The sequence below is a fragment of the Dermochelys coriacea genome, chromosome 8 (assembly GCF_009764565.3).
Source record: "Dermochelys coriacea isolate rDerCor1 chromosome 8, rDerCor1.pri.v4, whole genome shotgun sequence".
Lineage (NCBI taxonomy): Eukaryota > Metazoa > Chordata > Testudines > Dermochelyidae > Dermochelys > Dermochelys coriacea.
This window is the reverse complement of record NC_050075.1, coordinates 14,941,342-14,959,015: the sequence shown is the minus strand read 5'-3', so window position 1 is coordinate 14,959,015 and position 17,674 is coordinate 14,941,342. Positions and strand designations below refer to the sequence as shown.

At 41.3% G+C, this 17,674-nt stretch overlaps 1 protein-coding gene across 8 annotated transcripts in view; it reads left to right on the top strand.

The window, feature by feature from the left end:
• P4HA2 (prolyl 4-hydroxylase subunit alpha 2) overlaps positions 1 to 17,674 on the top strand; it is a 52,661-nt gene that overhangs the window by 11,703 nt on the left and 23,284 nt on the right. For all 8 annotated transcript variants that reach the window (XM_038414087.2, XM_038414078.2, XM_038414086.2 and 5 more), the window contains exons 2-7: positions 2,398 to 2,497; positions 4,858 to 4,954; positions 7,515 to 7,666; positions 10,364 to 10,501; positions 13,675 to 13,914; positions 17,331 to 17,530. In XM_038414087.2, the coding sequence (XP_038270015.1) occupies positions 2,416 to 2,497; positions 4,858 to 4,954; positions 7,515 to 7,666; positions 10,364 to 10,501; positions 13,675 to 13,914; positions 17,331 to 17,530 (909 nt within the window). In that variant the 5' untranslated portion in view covers positions 2,398 to 2,415. The remainder of the gene's footprint in view (positions 1 to 2,397; positions 2,498 to 4,857; positions 4,955 to 7,514; positions 7,667 to 10,363; positions 10,502 to 13,674; positions 13,915 to 17,330; positions 17,531 to 17,674) is intronic.

Genomic DNA, 17,674 nt, shown 5'->3' with positions numbered 1-17,674 from the left:
AATGTTGGGAGTAGGGAATGGAGGGTTATGCTGTTTTAAGTGGAAAATTCGTTCATAGTCACTTGGCCAAACTGTGTGTGATGATTCCAGAAAACCACTCTGGGAAACAAGAACAAGCTATGCAGCTGGACAGCCAGGGTTTAATATATCCGAGTGCCTGTATCTTCTGAGTGCTCTTGGCTCACTCTTCTGTTCTGCTATATCACTTATTGTGGCTTTAGTATTGGCGGAACTCTTCATGGCACTACTCATTCAGCTTTGCTTAGTGCTCAGATTACCTGTGTATTAGCTTTGCAGTAAAACATGTGTCTGAAACATAACAACTCTAAAGCACATGGCATTGAAAAAATATTCAGCATGACGCAACTGAGACAATGTTCTCACACTTGCACATGTATACACCCGATATACATATTGCAATAAATATTTCAGATTCTTCCAATAGATTTGCAAAGGGTTTGGGGGGGAGGTTTGTTTTAAAAACTGAACAACGGTTTATGAATATAATAATATAAACAGAAGAAAACAGAGCTGGCATGTAAGTGGTTCTCTCCATGGCAGCTTTATCCCTTACTGTGGCATTGAATCATTGTACTTTTCTGTTTGCTCATTTCTTAGTCTTAGAGCAGTGCAGTGGCACTTTCTCCTGGGTTTTTGCAGTAAGTGTACAAACTTAAGTGACTCTTTGTCTCAGTCATTGCTTTTCTATATAGTTGAAGGGGTATTGTATTTTCAAAGCAGGTTGTATTTGCAAGCTATTTAATATCTGGAGTTAACCTTGACCAGATGGGGCACAAAAAGGAACAACCGCAAACAAGATAGTCCATAGCTTATGATGAGTCTAAAGTAACCCCCTTTTTAAAGGTAATTTTGAAGTTTATTGAGCATCGGAGTCTTTGCAGTGAGCATGCTGGCTGTGGTAGGCATTTGTGGTCAGCAACACTCTGAGAACAGTCAGTTCCCAGAGAGACTTTCCTGCAGGATGACCTCCAGGTTGCACATACAATACAGACTTCCACTGTGTTCAGTGGCCAGATTCAACACCAATTTGACTGCAGCTCCTAGAGTGTCCTGCAGGGTACTCGGTCCTCCTAACCCACTTTCCCGCTGCCATTGGCCTTTCGGTCTGCTTTGGTTGCATACTGGTCCCCTCCGGTATCCTCTGTCCTGCACTCCTTGAAAGACCGTGAGGGTATTTGGGCTTTTGCTGGCAGTGAGTCCTGCCTTGTTTTCCCACTTCGAGTGGTGGCACACCCTATGCTGTCAGCCTTCCCCCCTAATAGTCCTCAGCCGAACTCTGCATGGGAGCTTCTGATTGTTGGGTGGGGAGAGGCTGGAAAGCAGCCATGCAGCTGGAGCAAGAAGACAGGCTGGTAGTAGCGGGATAGGTGAAGAGCGAGAGCAAATTCTCACCACAAGTTTGTGAGGTGCATGCTTTACATGGGTGGGAAAAACAGACATGCAGAGGTTAAGAAGTTCACCAGTGAATCAAAGGCAAAGCCAATGCTCAAAATCATACACTGAAATCAAAGGGAGTTTTGCCATTTACTTTAGTGGGAGAAATATCAGATCCTTAATTTCATGCAGAGGCCATTAGACTACATCACTGAAGTCAAGAGAATTTGCTTTTGCTTTCATCAGAGCTAAAATTAGCTTCAGGTGCACAAAAATAAAACATCCTTATTTTAAATACTTGACTAGTACATTTTTTTTTTTAAAATGATGCTTTTGCGGTCTTGAGTCCCAGTGCCCTGGAATAGGGATGAGAGCAAAAACTCCTTCCCATGATACCATTCTCCTTGAAATGCACCTCTCCTATTGCTAACCCCTCACTCTTTTAATCCTGTTTTTGTTTAAAAAAATAAAAACTCCCTCCAGGTCTGGAATCTGTGTGACACTTGCTCTCATTTCCTTTCAGAGACAGGTGCATCACTTCTGTGTCCTGCCTTATCTCTGTCACTATATAGAGCAAACCAGGTCTTGCATGGGGCAGTGCAGAACATTGCTACTGTAGAGTTTCCAGCAGAGATCATGAAAGGGATGCCAGCTATCATCCTGTTGGATGTATTTTTGAATAACAGAGTCTCTAAATTTGAGGTAGGGATTTTTGAGGAATGGGAACTGCAGGAAGTGGTGCTGCTTCCCGCAGCTCCCACTGGCTGGGAACGGCGAACTGCAGCCACTGGGAACTGCAGGCGGCTGTGCCTGCAGACGGTCAATGTAAACCTTGTCTCGCGGCCCACCAGCGGATTATCCTGGAGGGCCGCAGGTTGCCCATCACTGACCTAGATCCTGTTTCTATGAAAATTAGGGACTCTTGACTCATCCTTATTAGGGTATCTGAGAGTTGTTTGTACACAGGGTATTGAGTTTTTTTCCTCTCCAAATATCCTGCAGATCCCAACTTTATTGAAGATGAAGTCCTGGATACTGTCACTGATGTTGACCTGCATTAGCTGCACATGGCACACAGAAGCTGAATTTTTCACCTCTATAGGTAAGGAAAGAATCAGTGCAAGATAACCTGATGTTGGAGCACAGTGTATAAAATTCTTTGTGTGCACTAAAGAAAGTTCTCTTTTGGTAAGCCTCACACTGTAACCCTATCAGACAGGGTTTACATTAGAGAATGTTACACTATTGCAAACCTAATGCAATTGTGTACAGCAGGATTTGCACTGGGACCACTTACTCCCTCTAAACCTCACCAGTGATGAGCAAACTGGTGCAGATTTCTCTCATGCAGACAGGGCCTCAGATTTGAATAAAACGTGCAAAGGGAAAAGATGACTAATTCCTTGCTGTTAATTGGCATTGCGTATCTGTTCTGGCTTGAATATGGCACTTAAACCTTACCCCTGAAGGTTTAATGCTAAATCACTGAGTAGCTAGGAAACCTTTTTAATTAAAAAAAAAACAAAACAACAACAAAAAACAAAACAAAACCTCCTTAGTGTAAGAACTTCTTAGAATTGGGAACCTGATATGGTAGTTTTGAATAAACAAAGAATGATGACTTCACATGAAATTTAACAATATGTAACAAAGCTTCATGGTAAATTCACTTTCATTTCTTGACATATCATTACGACTGTTTCTCTCTCACCTCGGATACAATGAGTGGGCCTACACGTTGCCCATCTTGAATAGATTGTTTTTGAAAAGTTCCATTTATAGACAGATAAAAATGAACCACAGGCAGGATTGACAATTGCTTCTAGTAAAGCTGTACTCCCTGGTTTGAACTCCACACGGATGAAAAGTTACAGAATGTGTTTTACCTATATGATTAAAGTGGACTTTGTATACTATGGCTGAATTATTTCTGTTTCCCTCTCTTCAGTGTGTCCTATGTTCTGCAATGAGAATTACTTAAAGTTGTTTTGCAACAGATGTGAATTACTGCACATGCTGGGTGCAAAAAGAGGGCAAAAATAAAATCATGTGATTTCCCCCCCCCCTTTAAAACAAGTCTTTTCAAGCCCTCCTATAAATTGTCCAGTAAATTAATCAAAAATGTCACATAGAATAGCTGGAAACTTTGAAAACAATCAGACGAGTGATCCTAGCCCAGGCTGCTTTAGTTTCTTCTGTTTAATAGCACTGTCTCAGTATACAGACCTCAGAACACTATTGCTTATGCAGGTAGATTGTTCAAAAGCACATCAGAGATTGAGAAGCATAAGTCCTATTAACTTTCAATGGGACTTATGCTTCTGTATCTATAATGCTGTACTGTGAATAGTGCTCAATATTCAATTGTGATTTTAATGGCTTCGAAATGATTTATGCCCCATTTAAACCATTGGAGTTACACTGGATGGACATCATGCCTTGATTAGACTTCTGCTTTATTTTGTAAAATTCCTCAGTCAGAAGAAAGCATATTGAGTCCCATACAGAACAGATTGTTCTAAGATGCATTTAAATATCTGTGATGAAAATAGATAGAAACTTATTGTTGGTAGTCTTTTTTTTTCTTGGCAGTTAAAGATAACTATTGATATGCAGTTGTTGTGAATGACCTTCTCCTTGTATTTCCCCATTTGCAAGTCTGACCCAGGCTGAACAGAACTCATTTCTGGATTTCACCTAGGACTGCTGCTTAATTATGCTTCAATCATAATTACTTAGTAATGCTGAAAATAAATCTGCAGCTATATTTGTCAATCTAATCAAATCATGCATGTGCGTGTTCAGCTTTGGTTGCCAAAAATCAAGGGCTTCTTATGTGTAAAACACAAAATGAAGTAAGATTTGTATACTAGCAATCTCCATTAGGAGACTTTCTGCACATCGGTTAGTCTGCGAGTGTCAGACTGTAAGTCTTTTATATTTGTTGTTTCCACAGTTACTATTTGCAAGCCACATACCAAGGAACTGTAATTCTAACTAGTGCATGTGGCATTCACTAATAAACTAGCACTATGACCTAATCTGTATCCACATGCAGAGCAGATGCCATGGCAATTATTTTGACCGCTAACTGTGTTGCTTCTAACTGTAATTGTGTCAAATCTCTTTTGACTGCACACAGGTGCAAGTAACTAATATTAAAATAATTCAAAGGCAATGAAGGGGTCACAGCCAAGTTCCTCCAGAAGACATTAAGGCTGACATTTTCAAAGCCACCTAGAGGATTTGGATACCTGGTTTTAACAGGAATTCAGTGTCCCAAACTCTAGGGCTTTCTCATTTTAGCCTCAAAGTAGTAAATTGCTTGAGCCTGAATATGTTGATTCTTCAAGCTGTTTTACTAGCCCTAGAGTGTCTGGGATGTTTCCCTTCCTCTGTGCCCATGGGAAAGAGTAGGTCCCTTGTTTTACTTGTGTAGTAAAATTTCTCCTTCCATTGTAGGTCAGATGACAGACCTGATTTATGCAGAGAAAGATCTGGTTCAGTCTTTAAAAGAATATATTCAAGCAGAAGAATCTAAACTCTCTAAGATTAAAAGGTAAGGGGAATGATTGCATAACAAATCTGCACTTTTCCATATTTTGTATGTTGACTGTACAATACCACCTTTTCTCTCTCTCTCTCTGATAGTACTGCCACTGCTTTCCCCATTGCCTGACCAAGGGAGAGGGATAAATAAGAGCAAGCAGGCTGAGGCTTATTCCAGCAAAAGCAGGGGTGAGGGAAATCCCAGCTCTAGGTGTTCTTTTGGATCTTTGTAGTACTCTCAAGTATTAGCAATGGCCAAGAGTGCATTTTCCATCAGTTGAGATGTTGGAACTTTTCCTCTCGCAAGAAGACTTTGCCATAGTTATCTATGCACCTCTCAGCTGGACTGTGTCAACATGTTACGGTTGAGCTACCCTTGTAGACCACTCAGAAGCAGTAACCTTAAGGCAGAACATGGCAGGCTGCTTGTTTAGCAGGCCCTCAATGAGCACTTTGCACCCATGTGTCTATGCTGCACTGATTATATTTACTTCCAATGCGGATGAAGGTGGCTTCTGATCTATAAATTCTTATATATTCTGGGCCCTGGCTGCCTCAGAAGTCACTTTTCTCCTTGTACATGATCCTGACAGCTGAGATGTTCCTGCCAATCATCCCTGTTTAAATGTCCCTAAAAGTAGATTGTATGAATTTTTTACTATTCATCTATTTAAAAAAGAAAAAAGTAAGTTCACCCAGAGCATTGAGTGTTGGCATGTGTTTTCTGAATAGGGATTATAGCAACACAGATAGAGGAATAACACTCAGATAGTTCTGTAAAAGATTTAAAGCCATTTTTCAGGGCTAGGTCTTAGAAATGTTATTCACCTGTAATTGGGAACAGATTTTGTAAAGTGCTCAGAACTCAACAGTTCCACTTATTCTCAATGGGAACTTCTGGGTGCTGAGAATTTATGAAAATCTTGCCACATCATTTAAGTGCTCCAATGGCTATTGAGCTCTCTTGAAAATCTGGCCATTAGGGGAAAAGTAATCTACATCCCTTACAAGTTTTGAAATCCAGTCAGTATATTTTCCTTTAAAGGGAGATGGTCAAGTCAGTTTAGATTTCAGATGTAGGTTTTTGTTGCAACGAGCTTTTGCATAAATGTCAGCAGAAATGTCTTTTGTGTATGTTTTTAAATTTCAGTAGAAATAGTTAATTAAAAAAAAATTCCCCATAGTGTTTGCAGCCTAAATGTTGCAGCATTCTACTAATATACAAGAACAAGAAACCAAAGCTCCTTAGATACTAATTATAGGCAAAAATGAAACTGCCATATTGTGATAAAATAAGGACCAAATTCTGCCACATTTACTCACTTAAAGTGGTACTTTACTACTCAGTTGGTCTCATTGGTTTCAGTGGAGCTGTTTACAAAGTAAGATATTACTCAACGTGATTATCAAAATTTGGCCCTCTTTTTGTACAGCAAAACCCCCCAAACTATGTAAATAGTGAAAATTAAATTACTAAAATTGAAAGAATATGAAAAATCTAAGAATGTTACTAGGAGCATGGGTAAAGTAATCTGCTTTGACGAGTATGTGGATTTCAATTTGACAGGATCTCTTTAAAGTTTCTCTGAAGAATTAGTAGCTTTGGATTCCATTTTGAGCTGGAACATTATAATACACAGAAAATACATGAGCAACTTGGGGATAATTGCATAAATTTATACTAAATTATCTCTATATCAGTTGGAAACATTATTACATTTGTGACCCCTCTGATTATGAAACTGAAAGCTTGCAAGTGGAAGCTTATGGACTGTGCTCAAGGATCTTGCTTAGAGCAAAGCTCTTTTATTGTTCACTTTTTAGTTTTGCCTCGGTAGTGTGCTCAGTTCCCACTGCATATTGGAGAGAGAAATGTGAAGCTCTGGTGCATACGCAATGGTTCAGCTAAGAGATCAAATAAAGAGGGGGATCAGAGCACAATTGTAGCATTAGTGAAGTACTATATATCGGACTAAAATAAGAGTTCATCTATGACACTCAAAAGAATATTAGGACTCATCACTATCATTTTTTAATTTGCCAACTTCTGCATGAGCATATGATGGAACTATGTTCATTAACCTATTGTTAGAAGAAAAGAATAACTTGAAAAATTAAGGGGTTTGTCTTTCCATCTGCGTGCCTGGATGACTCCCATAAGAGCCTAAACACCTTTTGTAAAAGCAAACTGATTTTGTGGTGGTGATAGTGAGATGTAAATGAGTGACTTTTTAAGAATTACAGTGTAGGTCGTCTTGCACAATGTATCTTTTTCATAATTCAACATAATATAAATTGTTGGCTGAGACATTAATGCAAATAAGATTTGTGCCCAGTGGCCTTACAAGTAGGAAATATTTATATTTTGTTGCAGTTAAAAAAAATCAGTTGTGCCAGGATTCACCCTTATGGAGTTAAAAGTAAGTGGCTGGCTATATATAGCAAAGACAGCTGGCTATATATAGCAAAAGAAGCAATTCCTTTTTAGATGTGATGATAATAGGGAAGACACGTCTTCATAAAATTATCTCAGATTGAGATACTATTAGAACATACTATTCTTTTTCCAGCTGGTCTGAAAAAATGGATGCACTGACTATGAAATCAGCTTCCGACCCAGAAGGTTATCTTGCACACCCAGTAAATGCATATAAATTGGTGAAGCGTTTAAACACCGATTGGCTGGAATTAGAGAATCTAGTTCTTCAGGACTCCGCAAGTGGTAAGATGTTATAGGGAAGAAAATAGTTTCTGTAACTTTGCTGCAAGTCTCCTTTTTCCTTCCCCTGCTCATATACTGGAAATCTGAAGACTTAATTGTTGTGATTTCAGATACTGTTGCCTGAGTTGTGTGAAACTTACAAACCAAGAAATAACTTATTGTTTACTGGCTACCATTCACCACTTCCCAGCCACCATTAGATATTTCCCTTTGGTCAATACCCTGATCTGTCCCAGAAGCAGTGCCATTAGTTTGATTATGGCAGAAGCCCTTCATGCTATTTTAGAACATCGGGCAGAGGGAAGAAGAATATGATATACCAAAAGGTCCAACTGTTATTTTTTTATTTTTTATTTTTATTTTATTTTATTTTATTTTTATTATTTATTTATTTTTTTTAGGACAATTTTTATTTAAAGCGTTTTTTGTCTTGAGACTTCAGCTTTATAGGAAAGATCTTATTCCACTCAGTCTTCCCAATCTGTTTTTATTCTTTTTTCCCTCCTCAGCACTCAGTTGTGTTAGTCTTTGGTCTGCCTTGGCCTTTGGATCAGTAGATAGAAAGACTTAAGAATCAAACTCTGCTGCCCAGACTGGATCTCCAGAGGCTTCTGATCTGTTCCAACATAAACAGCTGGCAAACATTATAGAGTTAATGTCTATATATTTGTCTATTATTAATGAGTTTATCCTTCTAAAAATGTTCCATAGCTAACCCTGCTTCTTACTTCACAGAGAACCTGTCTTAATCTTGCTTCCTTAAGCTTAAACATTTTTAATGTCAGTTTATTTTTATTGGACTCTCTGAAAGTAAAAGAAAAAAAAAGGAGAAAATATTTTTCTTTGAACTCCACTGCATGTTTTCTCTTTCCATTCTGCTTATGCTAAAAGTTTAGATGCTTTGAAGTCTGTCTGTTCAGCCAAGCGTTTTATAGCTGTCCTGGAACAAATAAAATTACGAACTTTTCTAACAACTAGATCACTAATTCCACTGAGCACTTACTCCTGTCTTTAATTTTGCTCTTAAAGATTTCCCTGTAATATTTTGTAAAATCAATACTATTGTGATTGATGTAACACTTAAAATTAAAGTCAGAACTTTCGTTTTCTTCCCTTATTTTTTTTTACAACCTTTCGTATAATTTTGGATAGCTCAACACTACAATTCATTTGCATAATGCACTTATAGTTCTTCCTTTATGCAACCTGTTTTGTTAGTTGCGAGTATCCCTGTAAAATGAACGCATCATCGCTCTGCTGTTGATGTTGTATGACAGAAGTGGGCAAACTATGGCCTGTGGGCCATACCCAGCCTACGGGACCATCCTGCCTGGCCCCGAGCTCCTGGCAGGGGAGGCCAGCCCCCGGCCCCTCCCCCGCTGTCCCCCTTCCCCCGCAGCCACGTCACCGCTTGCGCCTGCCCACCTCCCAGGCTTTCCAACAAGCCTGTCCTGCCACTCTGAGCAGCGTGGTAAGGGGAAGTGGGGGGCAGGAGGTCCCGGGGGGCAGTCAGGGGACAGGGGGCGGTCGGATGGGGCAGAGGTTCGGGGAGTGTTGGGGGGGTCCCAGTAGGGGGGAGACAGAGAGCAGGGGGGTGGGGTCCTGGGGGGGCAGTTAGGGACGGGTCCTGGGAGAGGGCAGTCAGGGGACAAGAAGCGTGTGGGGGTGGTGGATGGGTCAGGAGTCCCGGGGGGCATGTCAGGGAGCAGGATTGTGAATAGGGGCGGGGGGTCCCAGGAGGGGGTGGTCAGTGGACAAGGAGTGGGGGGGTTGGATGGGTGGGGGGGCTATGAGGGGGGCAGTCGGGGCAAGAAGTGGGAGGGGGCGGATAGGGGGCGGGGGCCAGGCTTTTTGGGGAGGCACAGCCTTCCCTACCCGACTCTCCATACCGTTTTGCAACCCTGATGTGGCCCTCGGGCCAAAAAGTTTGCCCACCCCTGTTGTATGATGTTGGTCCAGCCCTCTCTGTTTCATTGTTTGCTATTAAATGAACAATTAACTTGTCAGAAAGTAAAGAAACTTGGATCATTTTCACTCTGTTAGAGATGGGTTGAAGCAGTTGGAAAATACATAATCAGGCGTGAATCTCATCCCACGTACCAAACTAAAGTGAGATAAGTACTCAGTCTCTCCCCAGACACCCCCTTTGTGTTATCAGTGGGATCTGAGACGGTCCGAGAGCCTCTTTTGGGTCATCTGAGGTCTTCACATCTCACAGAACTCCTATGGGTTAGCAGATGCTTGAAGTTCACAGAGTTTGGAGGACTCCAGAGAATGCTGAGATCCTGCATCTGCCTTGGTGGAGTGTTGCCAAAAGAAAAGTGAGGGAGGATATTTTGGAAGCAGGAGAGATGTTAGGAAAAGGCATTATGGGAAAATAAAAATTATTAGGGTTAAGGCTATAATATCCATTGCCCTACTTTGTTAATGATGCATCACACGAGAACTGAACATCTTCTGTTAATGTCTCTCATTTGAGCTCATAAGCTTTGCCTTTAAACCAAAAGGTGAAGAACAAGATATGTATATAACTAAAGGGTCTGACAAGAGGGCTGTTTATGTTTAAATCTCAACTGTTTGATTCCCACTGAGGATGTGTTGCAAAACAAAACACATGTTCCCAATCCTGGTCCAGTCTGGTATTGATTATATGCATATGAGTTGTGGAGTTAACTGTTTTCTTCTTTTAACTGAAAGGTTTTATCGCAAACCTCACAGTTCAACGTCAGTTCTTCCCAACTGAGGAAGACGAGACAGGCGCTGCTAAGGCTCTAATGCGTCTACAGGACACATATAGACTGGACCCTGAGACCATGTCTCAGGGGAGACTACCAGGTAATGCTACAGCAGTCTCCTCTGCTTGAAGATTCAGCTTGTATTGAAGAAGTGATTTTATTGACATGTTCATGATGGCAACATTTCAGGAGACTGGGCAAAAATTTCAAAAGCACCTGAGATGTCCCTTTTCAGAAGTCACTTAGAAGCACTTGCAAGCCTGAATCTCTTTGAAAGTCAGTGGGATTTAGGCTCTTAAGTTATTTATTGCTCTTAAAAATTTTCCTCTTTAACTTGTCCCCTATTCAGAAAAGGACGGGTAGTGTTATGAAACCTGGTGTTGTATTTGTCTCCAATGCAATAAAATTCTGCACCAGTTAGCATATTCTGCACAAATTAAACAAATAATAAAGTGTTTTTAATGCAGTTTTGATTGAGCAGCTAAGCAGCAGACATGACAGGAATCTCTCCAGAAAATGGCTAAACAGTCTCATCTCTCTTCTGTTTATAGGTCTTATTATTATCAGTCAGTCATCGAGTGTCAGGCTCTGAGAATAAAATGAAAACTTTGGGAATCGGGGCTTCTTACTGCCTTTCCACTTTTTAAAGATCTTTAGTTTGTTAATTAACCTCTTTCAGTTGTGCTCAGCATTGGCCTAGCTCTGCTCTGCTCTGAGTTTTGCTGTTGTCTGCAGTGGGAACACAGTCTGGCCAATTCTGAGCACTATTGATAATCCTTCCTTTCATCTAATATAATTTGTATATTAACACATCAGATAGTATAGTGTTTTATGGTATGTCTCCTTCTGATAGTGTCAGAAGTCCCAAGTTTAAATTTTCTGGGGGCCCTGGAGATAGATGTGCAAATTATACACAGAAGCTTAGAAGAACAGTGGAAAGTATCATGCGTTGTGTACTACTGGTTGCAAATTGAAATTGGGTCTAATCCATTGCAGACCTTAATCTGTAGCTGGTCTTAACATCTGTGAACACAGACACGTGCATTGAAATGACAAGTTTGTGAGTAATGGGGTATACTGGCCCTTTAAGACCAGGCTTCCCTATTCCAGGAATTCTGGAGCAAACAAGGGCTTGGAAATGGTAGAGGGCAAAGTGTTGGGAGACAGGAAGTGCCCCTAAGAAGGGGTAGTTAGTATCTGAGACATAACTAGGTTACTGTTTCTTTATAGAACTGGGACCGGGAGCCTTGTGGTATACGGTGAGGATAGGCTTCCCCCTTGTCTACTCAATCAGTCGGTCACCAAACCAACCCTGACACCCTGGGCAGGCAGGAACAAAACAAAAGGGTCCCTGTTCTCACTGGGAAGAGGGAAGAACTAGAGACGGTTTGTTTGCCAGTACACTGTCAAGTTCCAGGAGGACGAGGGATGACCCAGCATCTCCTTTCCAGGCAGTGCAAGGGGAACGCAACCCCACCACCCAGGAAACACGGAGTGGAAGGTCTTTTGCTATCAAAGTTCTTCTGTTTGAGAGCTCTGTTTTTTGAAAGACTTTTATTGTCAACCCTGCTGAACCAGTGGATCAGTGAAAGTTAAAGGGCTTGCTGAGTGAGAAAGGGAGAAGGCCTTTAAGGCCATCAGACAGTTCAAAATGGAGGTTTCCCAAATGTCTGAGAACTTGCTCCTTCTTGCATCCAGGTGTTAAATCAAACTAAGAGCAGCTAAAATTATCCAAAAAATTGCCTAATATTACCTTTCCCTGTAAGCAGCTACTGCCAAAGGGATGTTATTGGCTTGGCAGTGAGAGGAGATGACACTCTCATAATTAAGATAATGTTCATACTGTGAAAATGATTGAGAAATTCTGGTGGAAGGTTATGAATTTTGTTGCTACAAAAGCCTCAGGCCGCCATCCAGTCACATCCATAACATTTTATAAAGAAATTATTTTCACTAAGCCTAGGAGTGCAAGTGTAGCTACTGTCCCTAGTTTCTGTATGCATTCCCAGGGCAGCCATCTCCACCAAAGCCACATAATCTTTTCCAGCTGATTTTGAGAGCACAGTATACAGCAGCAGCAGCATAAATATGCCTTCTTGTACCGACTACACACGTGGTGCTGACAATGTGAGCCATCCTTATCGTGGTGTCAGATTTGTGCATATGTAGGTCACACAAGATGGCTTGTGTGTTATGTCTTTTAACTGTCTTCAGTGACTCGTAGAAATAGATTTGTGTGGGCACAAACGCTTTACTTTCAAAAGAAAACGCTAATTACAGTAATTGGAGCCCCATCCTGCCATTATTATTGTAGTAGCTAAGGACCAGAAACAGGGGTTAGGTTCTCATTGATACTGTAGTCGCTGTACAAGCAAATAAGCAGAGACAGCCCTTGCCCCCGAGACCTCACAATGAGAGGAAGGATGGCTTGTGGGCAAAGTCTTAGGCTGGGACTTGGGAAACCTGGGTTAAATTCCCTGCTCTGCTACAGACTTCCTGTGTGACAATGAGCAGGTCACCTAGGGCAGTGGTTCTCAAACAAGGGGGGTTTCCCTGAACAAGCGGCACCCCTAGTTTGAGAACCGCTGTCCTAGGGCATGTCTACATTGTTCTAAAACCCATGACAGCAAGTCTCAGAGCCCAGGTCTGCAGGCTTGTGCTGTGGCGCTAAAAATAAATGTGTAGACACTGCAGCTGGGGCTGGAGCACAGACCCTGAAGCCCACCCCTCATCCTGGGATTCAGAGCCCAAGCTCCAGCGCAGGCCCAAACATTTACACAGCTGTTTTTAGTTCTGTAGCACCAGCCCAAGTCTCTCAGCTCCGAGCCTCACTGCTGCTTGCTGTGTAGTCAGTCGTACCCGTAGTTTCTCTCTGTGCCACGGTTCCCAATCTGTGAAATGGGAATAATAGCACTTCCCTGCCTTACAGCGGTGTGGGGAGGAGAACCACATTAATGATTATGAAGTGCTCAGATCTGCTGTTTGGAGTCAGGTAAGTATCATAGATGGAATGTAGGCTAGAGCTCACAATCATATTTGTATACAAAACTCCCATTGACAATAATCACATGGAGCTATGTCAGGATATGACCCTTAACTCTTTAAGATAAATGGATTTTGGTGAGTGGTAGAGGATCTGAAATCTTGGCCGAGTATCCCCTTTTAAAAACCTTTTCAAACGAGGTCAGTATTGACAAATATCTCCCAGCCAAAAATATTTTCACTCAAGATTTGCACAGAGCACTTATAGTTTGTTTTATTTTATAAATTTAGGAACAAAATACAGATCATCTTTGACAGTGGACGACTGCTTTGGCATGGGAAAGATTGCTTACAATGAAGGAGATTACTATCATACCGTGCTGTGGATGCAGCAGGCGTTGAAGCAGCACGATGAAGGGGAAGATGCAGCCATCACCAAAGTGGAGATCCTGGACTATCTCAGCTTTGCTGTCTTCCAGCTCGGTGACTTACACAGGGCCGTGGAGCTCACCAGGCGCCTGATTTCTCTTGGTGAGAAGTACAAATGATTCATTTTTCTAAAGCCAGGGAGGAATGGGATGTACCATAGGTGGCAGTGTCAAGAACACCTGTGCTCCAATCAGCGCAATAACATTTACGGAGCAATGTCCTACTCTGTGCCGCACAATAACGTAAATATTGGGTACTACAGCCTGTTTGTATAGAAAGCCCTCTTCAAAATGTGTCCTACAATTCTTGCAAAGCTGACCCCAAAAGCAAACACGTCTGACATGGTGCAGCGTCAATCGTGTGTACTGTCTGTCATGGAAAGAGGCTTTTTGTTGTTAGTGGTGGAAGTGTGTATTGTCTGAGGCCTTTCTCTCCATATCGACTGACTCTCTCAGGATGCTGTTTTCTCTACTAAATCCTACCAACTTCTCTGCTTCATTACTAGATGGTTTTTAATGTTTCTTTATGCCAAAAGAAAAGGCTTTTGCCCACAGGTTTTCAAGGGACTGGATTTTTCAAATTCTTAAATGAACTTGGTCTAATTAGGCTTTTAAAAAAACCCCTTTAGCTCATAGCAGGTTTCAGAGTAGCAGCCGTGTTAGTCTGTATTAGCAAAAAGAAAAGGAGTACTTGTGGCACCTTAGAGACTAACAAATTTATTTGAGCATAAGCTTTCGTGAGCATCCAATGAAGTGAGCTGTAGCTCACGAAAGCTTATGCTCAAATAAATTTGTTAGTCTCTAAGGTGCCACAAGTACTCCTTTTCTTTTAGCTCATAGCAGATCAACTTTCATTTCTTCCTTCTTAGTAAGAGAGTGAGGTACAGGTTAAGTCATATGGGAAGTAATGATTGTACCCGGTTGTGTGACCTAGCCAATCTGAAATGCAAGGTATGTATTCTTCTCCAGTTCACGCCCTAATCAGCTGTGCTATGTGGCTATACACTGGTAAACAGTTGCTGTCTTTTACCCCAATGTTGGCTGCACTCCAATAGGGGGCAAAGTGATCTTTACACACACATACCAGCTTAACTTTGGAAAGCTCTTGAGGATCAAAATCCCCATATAAATGTGAATGTGTATTATTGTTAAATACAATCTTCTGTGCTAGTGCCTGGGCAATGTCTGCAAAGCACAAATAAATCGTCCTTATCACTATCATACAATGGGACAGATTTGGCAGTGGTTGCTCAGAGAGGCTCAGTGGTGTTATCAGTGTAAGGAGGCTTGGCCTATACTTGCCTGCACTCTTTGATGCTATCCAATATGGTTAAATAAGTAGAGCCCTGCAAATCTGTGGATATCTGCAGATGCAGATCCAAATTTTCTATCTAGAGCCTTGCAAATTTGCAGATATCCGCTTGATATCCACCAATATTCTGCAACCATGGATATCTGCATCCGTAGACCATGTTTGTATCCCAGCAGAACTCTATAAATAAGTGCTCTTAGGAAAGCTCAGAATTATAAAATAAAACCTGCGCAGAGGGGAAATTGTTCTTCATGTTTGTCTCAAAACTGCATGAAGCTATTAATGAAGACCAGGGAATTATTTCTTTCTTGGTTCAGACAGTTAAAAACTATTGACAATGCCTGTAGACACATCAAAATTGATTTAATCTAAATCCCCACAAGATGGAAGAGGCCTAATGCTGTTAGTATTATAAGATAACTCTTTTAGTAAACCTACTAGATGGCACAATCCTGAAATTTTTCCTAGAGATTGGCTCTTACCAAAACCCCGGAGGTGAGTATCCCCAAACTTCTGGAGATATTCTTGTCCAGATCTGAACTTTGCAGCTCTGATCCATCTTTAGCCTTCACTCAAGGCAAGATTGTGCCTTGCACATGGAGTATGGGAGGGGTGGGGAAAGGGGGCTATGTGGTAACTGGACTAACTCAGCCAGACCTCCTCCTTAAACCTCCAGCATGCACTCACCTCAGAGGGAACTCTGCTGTCTGTGGAGAGGATGCAGCATATTGCCAACTTGGCCTGGCTGGAGCAAAGTGGGAGTGAAGGTCATGGCTCGGACCTTACCCTAGACATTCCCACTCTCTTTGAAACTTGCAATGCTTGTGTGGGTGCTGGTGCTGGTGGGGACTGTGTTCTCCAACAGGATGACAGCCAGTTCTCACAGTTCCTTCTTTCAGTGGCTGTGCACAAGGATTCATGTCAGGATAGGGGACAATTAGTCTGTTTCAGCTCTCTCACCTCTAGAAGAACATGTTAAGAAATGGAAGCAAAAAGTCACTCTGTAAGAATTACTTTTAGGCGGCTTAACACTTTGCAGTACCTTCTTAATCTCAGTCTCAAATTGAAATGGGAAAAAAGAATTTAGCCTTACATTTCAACAGAAACCTGGGAGGATATTTGGCTTAACGTGAAGGATACTTCAGGTTCTTGTTCTGAACGAATCACAAGGAAGAAGATATTAAACCGGTACAACTGGACTCCAGAACATTAGTTTAAAGCTGGATTGCAATGTACAGCACATATTGGAGATTCAAACAGCCACTGCCAGCCTTTCATATATCCTCTATACCTGTCAAACAATACATGCCAACCTTTCATATATCCTGTATACCTGTCAAACAATACCACGTTCAGTGCTCTCTCAAAAACTTCAATGTCACTATCTTTCCGTCTCCAAGCGTTGCATTTTAGGAGTGCTGGATGAGTTGGTATTACCAGTTAACATTAAGAAATGGATTGCAGTAACTATTCTAAAGGGCAAAAGAGTTATTTTAAGAAAGTGGGAATCTGCAGTTCCTCTCCCATACACAGACTGGCTTAAAGAGCTCTCTGCTACTGTGTTAATGGAAAAAATTAGTCTGTTTAATAGAAATGGTTGGAAAAAAATATGAGGTTGTCTCATCACACATGAAACTTTTGCATCCTTTTGCAGTTTAGTTTATGAGAGTCCCTGACAGTCATAGGGTATCGTCTCACTTATTTATCTATTTAGTTACTTTAATTATTGATGCCTTTAATGACTTCTATGGGTTCAGGATTTTTTTGGGAGGGGAGGGTGATTCTTCAGGTTTGCAAATAATGAACGATGAATTCTTTTATTTATATGCTACTTCCATCTTATGCATATATATATATATATATAGTTTGTTTTTGTTGTATTTATATTTTATATAAAAACATACAAATAAAGTTAAAAGGATTACAGCCACCTCTGCGGGAGGACAAAAGAGGTGAGGAAACACCTTGAGCTCTCCCTTCGATGTGTACAGCTGATCTGGCTTTCAATTCTCATGGATTTCAGAGATGGGAGCCCATTGTGTATGTTTGCACCTCTGTTCTAAAACAATCTCTATCAAGTGGGAGGCTGGCATGGGCAGGATTGCTGGTGCAATGTTGATGGGCTCAAGGCTTTCTCTGACTAGATTACTGAGTTAGGACGAATGAATTCCACTATCTTTTTTTTCTTTTCATTCCCCCCAACCAAGATTCTGCTCACGAGAGGGCAGGCAGCAACCTGCGATATTTTGAGAAGTTGTTGGAGAAGGAGAGAGTGGCAAAGCTACTAAATAAGACGTCAACAATAACAGAATCGGCCACACAACGTGGGCTTTATGAGAGACCTGCTGACTATCTGCCAGAGCGTGATACCTATGAGGCTCTCTGCAGAGGCGAAGGTGTGAAAATGGTGAGAGAAATACAAAGTGCTGACTTGGGACGTTCTTCCTACAATACATGTTGCTGTATAGACTGCCAAGGGCTGTGTCCTGATAGTTCCTATGGCTTATAGTAAAGTTTTCAGTTTGATTTATAGTGTTCCCTTCCAAAGCTA